The 16,206-nt window shown below is 41.7% G+C and overlaps 1 protein-coding gene across 19 annotated transcripts in view; it reads right to left on the bottom strand.

The window, feature by feature from the left end:
- Window positions 1-16,206, bottom strand: part of PLEKHG1 (pleckstrin homology and RhoGEF domain containing G1) — a 242,838-nt gene that overhangs the window by 69,144 nt on the left and 157,488 nt on the right. For all 19 annotated transcript variants that reach the window (XR_001718844.4, XM_016956483.4, XM_054686943.2 and 16 more), the window contains one exon: window positions 5,822-5,922. Coding sequence is in view for 17 of the 19 variants with exons in the window: in XM_016956483.4 (XP_016811972.1) it covers window positions 5,822-5,922 (101 nt within the window). In the remaining 2 variants the exon portion in view is untranslated. The remainder of the gene's footprint in view (window positions 1-5,821; window positions 5,923-16,206) is intronic.

Below are 16,206 nucleotides of genomic sequence, written 5' to 3'. Positions count from 1 at the left end.
AGTGAGACTGTGTCTCAAAAAAAAAAAAAAAAATTCAAACTAATCAGTGCCTAAATACACAAAACATTGTGACTGGGTAGGGTTTATTCTAGTAATGCTACATATGATTCAAATCAGGTCCCCTATTAATATTTACCACATTATGAATAGAAAGAGTAAAATCATATGCTAACTTTATTAAAGGCATACTAAGCAATGAATAAAACTCAATATTCACAATAAAATCTTAGCAAAAGAGGAAAAAAGTGTTTGTCTAAATCCATAGCAAACATCACGCTTAAGGGTAAAACAGTCCTGCTAATGCCAAAAAGAAGATAAGGATGCCAATGTCTAAACAATATTGTATAGGAAGACTTACCCAAAGCAATAAGACATGAAAAAGATAATAAAGGGTAGAAGAACTGTAAAAGATGACAAAAAAGCTTCCTCATTTTCAGACATCATTGTCTACACAGAAATCCAAGAGATCTATGAACCACTCTTAGAACAGGAAAGTTGAGAAAGTTTGTTACAGTATTGACATATAAAAATCAAAAGCATTGCTAGATGAGGATAATATCCAATTTAAACAATAGAGAAAATGTTCTAGTCCAAATAACATCAAAAGCTGTAAGTATCTAGGAATAAAGTTTTAAAAGTTACATGTATTTAAAAAACATAAAAGTTACATGTATGAATCTGATGGAGAAATTAGAAAATATTAAAGGAAATTTTAAAAGCTTGCTTGAAGACATGTTTATGGATGGGATGACAGTAATGTAAAGATGTCAATTCTGTTGAAATTAATCTATAAAATTTAATGCAATTTCAATAAAAATCCCAATAGAGTAGTTCAAAGAAATGACAAATTAAAAAAAAAATTCCTTGACAGGGCAGAGTCAAGAAAATCTAAGCCAGTGTTGAAGAAGAGCAATGTATGTGGGCTTGATCATCAGAGGAGTGTGGTATGGGACAAGAATGGGTGGGCCAGTGAAAGAGAACGCAGACCTACACATCCATGTAAGTCTTGTTATTTTTATTTTTATTTTTTGAGACGGAGTCTCGCTCTGTCGCCAAGGCTGAAGTGCAGTGGCAACATTTTGGCTCACTGCAGCCTCTGCCTCGTGGGCTCAAGCAATTCTCCTGCCTCAGCCTCCTGAGTAGCTGGGATTACAGGCACTCGCCACCATGCCTGGCTAATTTTTGTACTTTTGATAGAGACAGGGTTTCACCATATTAGCCAGGCGGGTCTCAAACTCCTAACCTCAGGTGATCCACCTGCCTTGGCCTCCCAAAGTGCGGGGATTACAGACGTGAGCCACTGCACCCAGCCGAGAGAAGTACTTTTCAAATCAGTGGCTAGCTATATGAAAATAAGAGTTTCGATCTCCTACTATACACCATGCCTCCATCAATGTTAGGCACATTAAGGACAAATGTGAAAGACAAAATTTTAAGACTTTTAGAAAAAAATAGAGTATATTTATGACCTGAGATTGAAAGGACTTTTTTAAAAAACACAACACAAAACCTACGCACTATAAAAAGTATACTTAGTCAAACTTACATGTTATACAATTTATTTTCAAATAAACCATAATTAAAGTTAAAAGGCATGTCTCATGGTAGGAGATATTTACATCTCACATAATCTGCAAAGATCACTGGCCAGAATTCATCAAGAACTCCTATACAACAATAAGAAAAAGAAATATCCCAATAGAATGGGCAATGGATATGAGCCAGAAAACTGCAGAGGAAATCAAAATGGCCAATAAGAAAAGATGCTCAATCTTAACGCAATTGGCAAAATGCAGAGATAGATCATCACCAATGGATAATCCACAGCAGTTAAATGAACTAGGGCTATAAATCCCAAAAACAATGTTGAGTGAAAATAACCTGTAAGTTGACACTATGTATGCCATGTTTGAAATAGGTGAAAGCATATGACTTATTTTTTGAGACAGGGTCTCACTCTGTTGCCCAGGCTGGAGAGCAGTGGTGCCATCATAGCTCACTGCAGTCTCAAACTCCTGGGCTCAAGCGATCCTCCTGTCTCAGTCTCTTGTGCAGTAGGACCACAGGCATGTGCCATCATGTCCTGCTAACTTTTTGATTTTTTGTAGAGATGGGATTTCACCACGTTGTCCAGGCTGGTCTCAAACTCCTTGGCTCAAGCAGTCCTCCCACCTGGGCCTCCCACAACATGTTACACATTTTAAATAAATACTTGTATATATAGTAATGGCAACAAAACCATGCTTGGGAAAGAAACACCAAGTTTTGGATGGCAGTTCCAGCACAGTTGTGTACTAAGCCAGGTTACACTGGCTTCCCTGAGCCAATTCTGCACATCTCTTCTTAATTCCATGTTCAGTGATGTTGTGTTAGTAACTTGAAATCTGCTGTGATGGGAGTGTTTATACCACAGAAATCAAAAAACATTATAAATTCCAGATCCTCCCTCCCCTTTCCCCATGCTGGAGAACTGTTTACCAACACATCAGGGTGCCATTCTCCACAGAGCAGAATGTGACTGGGGAAGGGTATATAACTGGATTCAATATTGTTTATAATATCTTTACGCTTCAAACAAATGTTAAAGCAAATAAGACACAAAGAAAGGAGTAATATGACAAACTCCCATGAGCCACGCCTGACTCTTTGACAGAATGTCTTTCTGTGATTTTCTGTATTTTGGAAATCTTTACTGAAAAAAGAAACATAGTCAGTTGAATTTTTCAGGCCAGCATAATACCATTTCTTTATGCCCTCTTTAATTTTAGATTTAAGTCTTGCCTAGTTGGCCACAATATATTATTTTGAAAAACTTGGACCTGAACTAATAGGAGCTGAAAGTTATTATTTCAAGCCCCAAGCACAGATTTGCCAGATAGGTGTATCTTTGAAATCGATACACCTATTGATTGGTTGAACCCGGGAGGCGGAGGTTGCAATGAGCTGAGACTGCGCCACTGCACTCCAGCCTGGGCGACACAGTGAAACTCTGCCTCAAAAAAAAAAAGAAAAGAAAAGAACAGAGATGTGATTCAGGAATGTAAATCTCAGTCATCTAACTTCTGCAGACTGGGGTCCACTGCAAAGATCTCTTCTTGCTAACTCGTTCGTTCGTTCGTTCGTTCATTCATTCATTCATTCATTCATTCATTCAAGATGGAGTCTCACTCTGTTGCCCAGGCTGGAGTGCAGTGGCGTGATCTCGGCTCACTGCAACCTCCACCTCCCGGGTTCAAGTGATTCTCCTGCCTCAGCCTCCCAAGTAGCTGGGATTACAGGCATGTGCCACAACACCCAGCTAATTTTATTTGTATTTTTTAGTAGAGATAGGGTCTTGCCATGCTGGCCAGGCTGGTCTCGAACTCCTGACCTCAAGTGATCCACCCACTTCGGCCTCCCAAAGTGCTGGGATTACAGGTGTAAGCTACCATGCCCACCCTCATTCTTATTTTTCTTTAAATTAGGCGACACGTAAAGATGTAAACTCTAACGATTAAGAGCCCCTCCTGGAGTAAGCCACAACTTCATGAACCAGAGAAGCAGGGCTCCACTCTGGCAGGAGGGCACGTGGCTGAATGCCTGGGGTTTGGAGTCAGAGAGGCTCAGATAATGCATATGAAATGAAAATGTATCTAAAGCTCTACGGCCTCTGGCATGGAGCAAGCACTCTATAAATATGCCTTACCATCAACTCACAGCCAAACCACAGAAGACCTAGGCCAGGGGCCTCCCAGGATCTAGCCCTCTTGCCTCTTTCTGGGTTACAGGACCATTAGTGGACTCTGGAAGGAGAAACTGTGCAGGGGCTCACAGGGTTTTATCATCAGCGATTGCACGATGAGGGCTGGCTTTCACACCAGCACATTACTAATGAACATGTAGACTCTGGATTCTCTAATTCAGTTTCTATGCCCTTTCTCTATTTTCTTTTTCTTTCATGTTATCTAGACTGTGTATCTCAACCATGGCTGCACATTCCAAACACCTGAGGACCTTTGAAAAATTCTGATGTTCTGGCCCCACCTCGACCAACGAGTCAGAATTTCTGAAGGTAGGATCCAGCTTCCCAGGTGATTCCAGTGGGTAGCCCAGGTTGAGAAATACTGATGCAAAATACACAAACTGTTTTTCAAAGTCTGAGTCAAATGAAAAAAGTTCTGTTGTAACACTGACACTTCCTACATCCTAGGCTTTCAGAATTAAAGGATAAGCTATTTCAAGTCAAGGAACATTTCTCCCAGAGGTCAGGCTTGTGCTAGGTGTTGGGATTCAAGGATGGCAAAGGATATGTGAATCCTGCCCTCAAGGAGCTCACATTTACCAATTTTAGTAAGCCAAGATGGGTAGGACTGAGTTTGCATTTATAGCTGAGTCACAAAATGACAGGGCATTGCAGAATTTTATAATGGGATTTCACTATGGCAAAATCAAGAGCATCGTGGGCTTATATTTTGGTACTTCCTCTGTGCCGGCACTTTAGGTTTATCAGTTCACGGGAGCTTCACTGTAACCATATGAGGGAGATTTTCCTATTATTTCCATTCCTTCCTTCAATACAAGTTTGGATGCCTCCTATGGGCCTGACACCATTTTAGACACATAGACAGTAACAAAACAGACTCCTGTCCTTGTGGAGCAAATGTTTTGTGAGTCAGGGTGGAGAGGAAAGGAACAACAGGCATAATATAAAAGTCGATCATATAGTATGTTAAAAATTGACGAGTGCCATGAGAAAAAGGAAAAGTGGAGGAGGTAAGGTATGTGTGGATACTCAGGGAGCCTCAGCGAGAAGAAGGATTTGAGTAAAGACTTGACATACAGGGGTTAGTTAATTTCATTCCATTTAAAGATTCACTCAGCACATACAGGGGGCTTTGCTGGGATGCAAACTCACGTATGTTGAACAGCAGCTTCTGTGCTGTTAACCAGTCTACAAACTTATCTTTTTCTTTTTTCTTTCTTTTTTTTTTTTTTTGAGATGGAGTCTTGCTCTGTCACCCTGGCTGGACAGATTGCAGTGGTGCAGTCTTGGCTCACTCAACTTCCACCTCCTGGGTTCGAGCAATTCTCCTGTCTCAGCCTCCTGGGTAGCTGGGGTTACAGGTGTGCACCACCATACCTGGCTAATTTTTGTATTTTTAGTAGAGATGGGGTTTCACCATATTGGCCAGGCTGGTCTTGAACTCCTAACCTCAAGTGATCTGTCCACCTCGGCCTACCAAAGTGCTGGGATTACAGGTGTGAGCCACCATGTCTGGCCCTAATTTTACTTTCAAGAAGTATTAATATAATAACTTATTCATTCACTCTCTGTCTTGTTTACTATTTTAATTTTCTAGCCCAGTGTCTGCTACATACTTACATTTTTAATTAAACTGATTATTTAAAATTATCAATTCAATTGAATTAATATGTTATGACTTGAAGTATGTATTGTGTGTTTACTGTGTCCAGCCCACTCCCCAGGTAGAAGAAAATTTATAGAAAATTCAGTGTAGCTGGGGATCCTGGAGACTAAGCAAGTACATATTCTTGGATGTCATGTTCATGTCATATTGTGGAAGAAAAGATGTCATTGCCCCACCAGGGCAAATAGGTTTCTTCTCTGAGCCAGGAGGATGGAGAGAGAGAGAATATGGAATACATGTGAGACTCATAAGGAAATAAGGATACTTCCAAGTAGAAAGCTTCTTGGCACAATAGCCCACAAAAATGTAGGAAGCTGAGTCAGGGGTTACAGGTAAAGTTTCTTAGGCTGCATTCATTTGAGAAATTTTCATAATGCTCCTATGTGAGAACGATCTTTTGAATATTAACTTACCTATTGAAGTGGTAGATATCCTGTATGTTTCCAAAAAGGGCTGATCTTTCTTCGGTCCCCAGGGGAAGTTTTGTTTGGTCCCTGATGCAGTCAAGGTAATCCTGTGAGATCAATGAGAAGGATGCCTTAAACACTCCTGTCCTTTCCAAGTCATCTTTAATTATGCCCAGTGCATCTTTCATATCTGTTTCAAGTAATTATTATACTAGTGTGCTCATTAACTCTGAGAGTACACAGTTGCTCTCTTATTACTGGCCCTAATACTCACCTATTTATAGAACGAAGAGTTTTAGCAAAGAGAAAGAGTGTGGTATACATTCTGTCTACTCCCTAAATATATTAGAGCTTCCCCAGATGGGGCTACGATGACCATGGTGCCGATAACGTCAGTTTTGGTATAACCACGTCGTCTGCTGTTTCTTTGACTGATTTGTATGATAAAAACATACTCTAAAATTCGTATAGTGAAAAACCAGAAATAAAAATTCTGAACTGACAGAATTTCTTTTAAACATAACCTTTAAGTCACAAAACTATCTGTTGTTAAAACTATAGAACCAAATTCTTTTTCAAATACCAACTTATTTTTTTAAGTGAAAAAAAAATAAGCATATAACTTACTATGCTGTGTTAATTAGCCACAGAAAAACTCTCAATTGATTTTGTATGTTTTAACATAGAAACAGCTCCCAAACAGATCTGCTGTGGATTGAGACCCATAGTGGGTTAAACTGACATAGCTTAGAAGTTATTTGAACTGCTGAGAAAGAGGAAAGCTGCTTTCTGCCCCTTGTGTGCTAAAGAGTTCATAACTGAGTGTTTCCCTTTCTCTAGCAAGACTTGAAAAAGGATTCTGTAGGAGGCAGGAAAACAATACAGAAAAAAGTGAAAACAGCTGAAATAACGTAAAATAAAAAATAAATACAGTCCTTGCCCTAGGCCGAACAATGAAGTGTGGCTCCCTCCCAAATGTAACATGGCGATCTGCAGCATTTAGAGGAAGCAACCCTGTGAAAAGCCAAGCAGACCATGAAAATCCCAGCCCCGCAGCCGCATTCCAATGTCCAACAGCAAACACTGTCGTGTTTAGATGCAGCTAGAGAAAGGAGAAGCCGAAACGTAAGAACCATTAGATAATTGTTTCTTACACCTTTTATGAATCCACCTTCATTCTCTCATGTTCTTTAGGTTCCTCCAATGCAAAATAGGCAAGGCTTTCATCATTAACTTTCTCCAGTGGCACATTTCACAGTTTGCATCAAATTAGGTTTCGTTCTAGTGCTTTCATACTAAAATCATTGTCATGCATAAACCAATGTACATAAACCTTTTTTCAAAACAAGCTTTGTGGTAACAACTTTTCTTCTTAAGAAAGTAGTCACCTCGGTAAGAAACTAGATTCAAAAGACTTAAAAGTAGTTGGCATTAAAATCCCCAAATAGCTTGGCCTATTCTCCTTACTGTTATAAATGGAACAATCATAAGAGCTTGAGTACCTGCATAGGACAGACAAGCCCAAAAAAGGCCCAAAAAAGAAAAACAAATGGAGGCCAGAATTGAAAGAATGGTACATTTTGAACAACACATAAAGCCTACACTCCTTCAAAATAAAGAAATATATTCATTGATATTTCTGTTAAATTACACATGGTCCAAAAGGATGGACTAATACTCAATGTGCAGTGAATGTCTGTGTTTAATAGCAGCTTAAGACTTTGCTGGACATTTTGGAGGGCATATTGTACACAAAATTAAGAAGGTAAAACAGAAGGATGTGGATGGGCATGAGCCACACCAGCATGGCAGGATGAGGGGCGGGGCGGGGGTGGAGGGTGCAAGCCACATTCACCTGGCGGAATTCAGAGGCTCTGCAGTGGGGCTTAAAGAGAGAATGAACAATCCTTTCTCTCACTTCAAGTGCGAAGCTTGCTCATTTGCAGAAACCTGATACTAAATTCTTCATGTGAGAGAAAGATTGAGTTAAGGGGCTTAAAGAATTTCATCTGGGGTTACAGACAAAGAACCATGGCCTGCATCCAACAACTGATGGCCCATCGCCAGCTCAAAGAGTTTCAAAAACCTCAGAGTCCATGGCAGAGAAACTAAATTTTAAAAGTTGCTTGTTTTCAGAAATTATTGAGAAAACAGATCGTGAGGAGTCCACATTTTTGTAGACCACTCTAGAAAACAGATCAAAGTTGTATGGTCATAACTTGTTCCCCCCCACTGATCATAAGTACATCTTTTAAATCTAATACTTTAACCCTAGACTAGTTCCTGAAAACTAAGGCAGCATGCCCTGCATTCACAGCTGTAATCATCTGTAGCCAAAATGAGTGGTTTGAAGCTCAGTGATAATAACAGTTCATTCTGCACCCGAAATGACAGAGTAAGGACACCAACGAAATTTATTAGAGCCTGTCATGCTGCTTATTAATTTTATTGGCTTGACGTCAGCACCTATGGTTACCCTACTGTTAACAACTATGAAGGATCAATTTAAAACTTTTGCACTGAAAACAATTATTCTCCAAGAGGATCAAAGAATTTACCCTAGTTTGGTGAGGGAAGGAGCAGAGAGTACACACAAAAAAGGGCTTTTCACCATTTGAATGATGTTCTGTGATTTAAAATTTCTCCTATTTATTTTCTAATCAGTTTATGTCCTTAAGATCTCTACCATTATAAGATTTGCACATGAGCAGCCTCCTCTAATTAACTTTTTCATTCCTTGTAATATGTGTTATTGAAAATATCCAAGTAGATATCCAAGTAGCTCTGACTTGGTCCTATTCAAAGTATGGGAAGTGGGCAGGAGCCAATTTGCAAACTGTTTGCTGCTGATCTACAAGGAGATAAGTACAGACATCAAGTAAGCATGCAGAAACTAGTTTACAGAATGATTTAATATCCATCTAATAATAAATTTGTGCTTGTACTTTGTACATCTTATTCTTCTTCTAACTTTTCTAGTATTCTTTTTTAAATTGTATTTTACAAAAGAATCGGTGTGTGATAGATGGAAAGAAAACACACACACTTGCCCCTCACCATGGATAGTTTGAGAAGCTCTGATCTACATAACCATCCAGCAGGGACATGCTATAGAAAGAACTGAGACAGAAGGCAAATTCAGCGCCCTTCAGAGCTTACCTTATTTCTATGAGATGCCCAGAAATAGGTTAGTTAATAGCTCCTGCACTTCCCTTCTTCTTCTGATATCATATTAAATCTTTTTTTTTTTTTTGAGACAGAGTCTCGCTCTGTCACCCAAGCTGGAGTGCAGTGGCACAATCTCGGCTCACTACGACCTCCACCTCCCAAGTTCAAGCGATTCTCCTGACTCAGCCCCCTCGAGTAGCTGAGATTGCAGGCGCGTGCCATCAGGCCTGGGTAATTTTTGTATTTTTAGCAGAGACAGGGTTTCACCATGTTGGCTAGGCTGGTCTCAAACTCCTGACCTCAGGTGATCCACCTGCCTTGGCCTCCCAAAATGCTGGGATTACAGGTGTAAGCCACTGCACCTGGCCCTGAGAAATAATCTTTTTTCATTTCTCCAATCCCTCTACCCTTTCTAGAAAGTAGTCTGTTTATCCAAAAATTTGCCTTTCAAATTTCATGTATTACATTGGGATGCCTCTGAAACTAGAATAACTTACATGTGTATAGTAATTTACAGTTTAAAAGCACATTAACATTCATTTATACAAGCCTTCCTCCCATCTTTTTATTTTAAGGATGTAATAATGTGTGCCAAGTGCTGTTTTACAGGATAAGAATTAAAAAAAAAAAATGCATAAAACATGATCCCTTCCCCCAGCAAGCTCCCGGTACAGTTGAAGAGCCAAGTGTAAACAAATAAATAGAATAGTGTTTTGGCAGCAAGACTGATAGAGATTCAGTTCACAAGAGAGGGCAGGAAAGGCGGAAGTGGTCCGTTCCAGGGAGGGGAGAGGCTTCACAGGGAAGGTGAGGGTGGAGCTGAATCTTGAAGGATGGAGTTTCAACACAGCGAAAGGAGGAAGAAGACAACATCTAGGAGGCCAGAAATGGGTAAACAAAGGCACAGGGTAACAAAAAGGACACTAAAAGGAGTTGAAAAGGGCTAGATTTCAGGCCAGCCAGATGTCAGGGTTGAGACCAGCTGGACAGAGCAGGGCGTGCGCCTAAACACACAGACCCTTGAGGGTGGGGCTGCACTGCTAGATGAGGCTAAATGGGGGCCGGGACAGGTCATGCAGAATCTTCCACGCTACATAGCTGGTGGTAACCACTGAAGCATGTGGTGAGATTAAAGATGGTTCCATCATCAATAAAGAAAACAGGGCCGGGTGCAGTGGCTCATGCCTGTAATCCCAACACTTTGGGAGGCAAACGCAGGTGGATCATCTGGGGTCAGGAGTTCAAGACCAGCCTGGGCAACGTGGTGAAACTCCATCTCTACTAAAAATACAAAATTTAGCGGGGCATGGTGGCAGGCACCTGTAATCTCAGCTACTCGGGAGGCTGAAGCAGGAGAATCGCTTGAACCCGGGAGGCAAAGGTTGCAATGAGCTGAGATTGCACCACTGCACTCCAGCCTGGGCAACAAGAGCTAAACTCTGTCTAAAAAAATAAAAATAAAAAAAATAAAGACAAAGAAAATAGGAGAGAAGCTATAAAGCTGCTGGGGAGGCTGGTTAGGTGATGCATGCAGCAGACAGGTATGTGCAGACCAACTCCTAACCCTGAGTCAGGTGGAGAGGAGAGGTATTTAATGGGATGTGGAGAATAATAGAAAGCATGGAGTCCAGGGTGACAGCATGGTTGAAGTGACTGATCAGCCATGTGGACTTTCAGTGGAAGGAAGTCTGGGGCTCCTCTCTCTTCGTCACTTCCCACCCTAAGGAGGAAGCTGCTGTTTCACCAGCTCCCAGGAAGGATGCTTTCTCATCCACTGTGGCATGAGTGAGTTAAAGTCAATGAGTACATGGGGACCCATCTGTCTCCTCTTCCTTTTGGCTGTAGCATGGAGACAGCTGGGCTGCTCCCTCTGCAGAGAAGGACCCATTGGCTTCTCTCCTCTGATTTTCCTTCCTAGGTGGCTGGTGAGGTAAAACCAAGCCAGGGCCAGCTCTAGCAGGCCCCATCTGCAGAGGCCTGGGCAGGGCTGTTCTGAGGTTTGGTACCCCCTGGACTGGACTTCTTCAAGCCAAGATGAAAGGTTGAAAGGCATCTCTGGGGGTTTGTGGTGAAAGAAGACAGGCCTACTTTTGGCCTAGTTAATCCAGATCGTAGATTTCCATGTACTCAGGCTGGCTCATTTTGTTCTTGCTAGGGCCCAAGCTCTAAGAAAAAACATGGGTTTGATTTTCCAGCCATTGTCCTTTGCACAAAGAGTGCCCTTACAGAACATTGTGACTGATAAGATATTGGTTAAGGCCCGGGCACGGTGGCTCACACCTGTAATCCCCACACTTTGGGAGGCTGAGGCAGGTGGATCACCTGAAGTCAGGAGTTCCAGAACAGCCTGGCCCAGCATGGTGAAACTCCATCTCTACTAAAAATACAAAAATATATTAGCCAAGTGTGGTGGTGGGCAGCTGTAATCCCAGCTACTTGGGAAGCTGAGGCAGGAGAATCACTTGAACCCGGGAGGCAGAGGTTGAAGTGAGCTGAGATTGCGCCACTGCACTCCAGCCTGGGCAACAGAGTGAGACTCAAAAAAAAAAAAAAAAAAAAAAAAAAGAAAGAAAAAGAGAGAAAGAAAGGGGAAGACAAAGGGGGAAGAAAGATATGACAGAGGCTGATCTTACTGGTAATGTGATGTGTGGAACTCTGTTAATGGCTCTGAGATGCCTGAGTAAAAGAATAAAATATCGGGTGGTTTCAGCCTCATTTACCAACTATAATACTTGCAGTACATAAACCATTGGTAAAAAATGTCAGGAATGGCCTTCTTGTTAAGCTGTGACAGATGATACATGCGCCTGTTCAGTCCCCTCTATTGTTTTGCTACTTCCTCCTGAAAGGGGGAGAGCTGGGAGCTTTCTCATAGTGAGGAGATGGGCCAGCCGGGCCTAGGAAGGGGCAGGAGGTGGCAGCTCTTCCCAGAAAAGAAACTTGGAAAAGGAATTCTGTTAAAAATAGAAATGATGAGTAGAAAGAGAAATACATCTTTGCTTGAAGACAATTAGGAATATTTGTTTGGTTTTCCCTTAAAGACTTTAAGCAAAAACACATCTATGAACAAGAAATTAAGAAATAGAATTAGTATTAATATGTTAAAGTTCTTAAAGCAACAGGACGCCCATCTTTTCCTACACTTCTGACAATCATTACCGAAATCAATTGTCTTAGGCCAGGTGTGGTGGCTCACCCCTGCATCCCAGCACTTTGGGAGGCCGAGACAGGTGGATCACCTGAGGTCAGGAGTTCGAGACCAGCCTGAAACCCCGTCTCTACGAAAATACAAAAATTAGCTGGGTGTGGTGGCACAGGCCTGTAACATCAGCTACTCGGGAGGCTGAGGCAGGACAATCGCTTGAACCTGGGAGGTGGAGGTTGTAGTGAGCCGAGATCGCACCACTGCACTCCAGCCTGGGTGGATCACAAGGTCAAGTAATCGAGACCATCCTGGCTGACACGGTGAAACCTCGTCTCTACTAAACATACAAAAATTTGCTGGGCATGGTGGCGCATCCCTGTAGTCCCAGCTACTTGGGAGGCCGAGGCAGGAGAATCGCTTGAACCCAGGAGGTGGAGGTTGCAGTGAGCCATGATTGTGCCACTGCACTCCAGCCTGGGCAATAGAGTGAGACTTTGTCTCAAAAAAAAAAAAAAAAAAAGAAAGAAAAAAAGAAAGAAATCGATTGTCTTCATTTACTTCACAGTGATGTCATTTATTGACTTCATGTGGATGTGTATAAATGTACTGAAACCTAAAAAAGTTATAATAATGGAAAAGCAGTTTGGTATAAACATAACACTAAAATCAGTTCCTTATATTACCTTTCGGTATAACAATTAGAAAAGTCCTTATAAGAGGCCTTTTTACAATAATAACGTAGCAGAAAAACTTAATTTTGTTGCCTTGTTAAATATTTATTTTCGAAATTGCAGTTTCCAAATTACATTGACAACGTTCTCATATGCCAAAGTGCTTCTAAAACTGACAGAGGTAGACAGTTGGCCATGATGAAGTCCTGTTGCATACTGAAGTATCTTTCCAGACCTATTTGCAACCTCCCATTACTGTTTTTTCTATAGTGTAAATCCTATCATTATTTCTAGCTACCAAAAAAAAAAAAAAAAAAGCAAAGCATTTCTGAAATAATCTATGTGCTGTTGAATGCATGTAAATACAAAGTCTTCGAAGACTATGTATTTTAAAGTCTTCAAAACGGGCCACCGCCGTGTTTACCAGAATCCCCTGGAGTAAAGCTCAGTATGAGGCTGCAGTGGGCACTCACTAGATAGAAATTTGAAGCGAGTTTATTAACCACTCCTTTGAGAATGATCCCTCCAGTTGACTTCCTTTCCTACAACTTTGTCTTCCTTGTCATCAGGTTAACTTTACACAGCTTTTTATTTCTTTTTTAAACTACCTTTTTACTCTCCAGGTCCCAGGCCAGGTAAGGAAGCAGACAGACACAATTAAACGTGGCTATAATCCTTAAAGTGGAAAATGGGAATGGCTGGTGAGGTGGTGGAGGGATGCAATGTCTTGGCAACACTTGAAGCATCTGAAAATAAGAAACTGATTCATCTTCATTATAATCAGAGGACTACTGGTGTAATTTGAAACATGGTGATTAAGGAAAATTAAGTAAAGCCCAAAGGGTTTTTAATATGGGGAAAAAATCAGTAAAATAAATGTACATTATTACATAATCTGAATTTTAACTCCTCACTGCTATTTATCATCATTATTGGTTTTTCTTTTTTCTTTAGTTTTGTTTAGAGACTGGCTCTGTCATCCAGGTGAGAATGCAGTGGCATGATCACAGCTCACTGCAACCTGGAAATCCTGCCTTAAGCAATCTCCCGCCTCAGCCTTCCCAGTAGCTGGGGTTATAGGCTCACACCACCACACTGGGCTAACTTTTCTATTTTTTTGTAAAGATAGGGTCTCACTATGTTGCCCAGGAGACTCCTGACCTCAAGTGATCCTCCCACCTCAGCCTCCCAAAGTGCTGGGATTATAGGCATAAGCTACCACACCTGGCAATCATCATTGTTGTTATTTTAAAGTTTATTGCTAAGCACTGAGCTGTCTGCTTTATATGCATTCTCTCATTTCATCTTCACCGCAACCCTAGGAGACGGGTCCCACTCATCCCATTTTCCCGGAAGCTGAGAAAGGCTCCATCACTCCCCTGAGGTCACACAGAGAGTAAATGCCTCAAGCCATGCTCAAACCAGGATCTGCTGACAATAGCCTGGGCACTGAAACCCTACAGGGTCACTTCAAAGGTTTTATACCTTAACACAGTATATTTAAACAGGAGGAGGGGTTTGCTGATGATTAATTTTGAGAGTTAAAGGTAATTTTTATCAGGTGTCAGGTAGGAGCCAACCAAAAACAGCCACCCTGATTGACTAGGCACCTCCCACCTGCCAAGATCATCACAGGCTATATCTGAATTAGGATCAGCCCCATTCACACGCGGTACCCACTGCCTTCATGTTTTCATATGTATACATCCCATGGCATGTTTTCCTTCAGCCAAGCACGCCAGCTTTCAACCATCTGCCACGTTCAAGCCTGGCTCACGAGTTCTCGTCCTTCCTTCTCACTAATGCATGCCTTTACACTCCTTTAAGACATCCCATTTCTTGCCACCCCACGGTGGGCCACTTGATCCCTCTTTATGGACAAGTCTCTATATACCTCGTCCCACAGAAACACACTCCTTCCCCAAACCAGTCACAGGGAGTCAGGGCAGACGCATTCGATCAGCTCTCTGAGCACCATGCTACTTTCAAGTAATATGAAATCATGACATGATGGGGAGGCTGGAAAGCAGGGTGTTTTAGCTCTAGAGAATTAGGAATCATTCTGAAATGAAGACAAATCAGAAATGAAGAGAAAGATGGAAGCTCTGAAGAGAGCCTTCAAAGGAAAATGCTCACGTACTGAAATGGAAACATACAAAGAGGTTCAGGAGCTGTGTAGAAGAGCATCCGTATCACAGACAACATATGAAAAAAAGCTCAACACCACTGATCATTAGAGAAAGGCAAATCAAAACCACAAAAAGATACCATCTCATGCTTAGTCAGAATGACGATTGTTAAAAAGTCAAGAAATGGCCAGGTGTGGTGGCTCACGCCTGTAATCCCAGCACTTTGGGAGGCCAAGGCAGGCAGATCACCTGAGGTCAGGAGTTTGAGACCAGCCTGACCAACATGGTGAAACCCCATCTCTACTAAAAATACAAGATTAGCCAGGCGTGGTGGTGTGTGCCTGTAATTCCAGCTACTCGGGAGGCCGAGGCAGGAGAATCACTTGAACCTGGAGGCAGAGGTTGCAGTGAGCCGAGATCGTGCCATTGCACTCCAACCTGGGCAACAAGAGTAAAACTCTGTCTCAAAAAAAAAAAAAAAAAAAGTCAAGAAACAGATGCTAGCAAGGTTGCAGAGAAAAAGGAACACTTTTCCACTGTTGGTGGGATAAATTAGTTTAACCATTGTAGTGATTCCTCAAAGATCTAGAGGCAGAAATAGCATTTGACCCAGCAATCCCATTACTGGCTATATACCCAAAGGAATATAAATCATTCTATTATAAAGATACATGTGTGTGTATGTTCAATGCAGCGCTATTCACAATAGCAAAGACATAGAATCAACCCAAATGCCCATCAATGATAGACTGGATAAAGAAAATGTGGTACGTATACACCATGGAACACTATAGAGCCATAAAAAGGAATGAAATCATGGATGGAGCCGGAAGCCATTATCCTCAGCAACCTAACTCAGGGACAGAAAACCAAACAGCAAATGTTCTCACTTATAAGTGGGAGCTGAACAACACATGGACACAGGGAGGGGAACAACACACACTGGGGCCTGTTGGGAGGGGGTGAGGGAAGGGAGAGCATCAGGAGGAATAGCTAATGAATATTGGGCTTAATACCTGGGTGATGGGTTGATCTGCACAGCAAACCACCATGGGACATGTTTACCTACGTAATAAAACTGCACATCCCGCACGTGTACCCCGGAACTTAAATGTTGAAGAAGAAGAAGAAAAAAAGAATCCCTATCACTATGGCTAGGTGATTGTGGCAGGTGTTCTAACACTTCACACAGGAGTGTGTGTAAGGAAGAAGCTTCTTAGAGTAACTTCTGACACACACATACACACACACACACACATACTTGTGTGCACCACAGAC

The sequence above is a fragment of the Pan troglodytes genome, chromosome 5, assembly GCF_028858775.2.
Source record: "Pan troglodytes isolate AG18354 chromosome 5, NHGRI_mPanTro3-v2.0_pri, whole genome shotgun sequence".
NCBI classification, from domain to species: Eukaryota; Metazoa; Chordata; class Mammalia; order Primates; family Hominidae; genus Pan; species Pan troglodytes.
The sequence above is the reverse complement of the archived record's forward strand: the minus strand, read 5'-3'. Positions and strand labels throughout refer to the sequence as shown.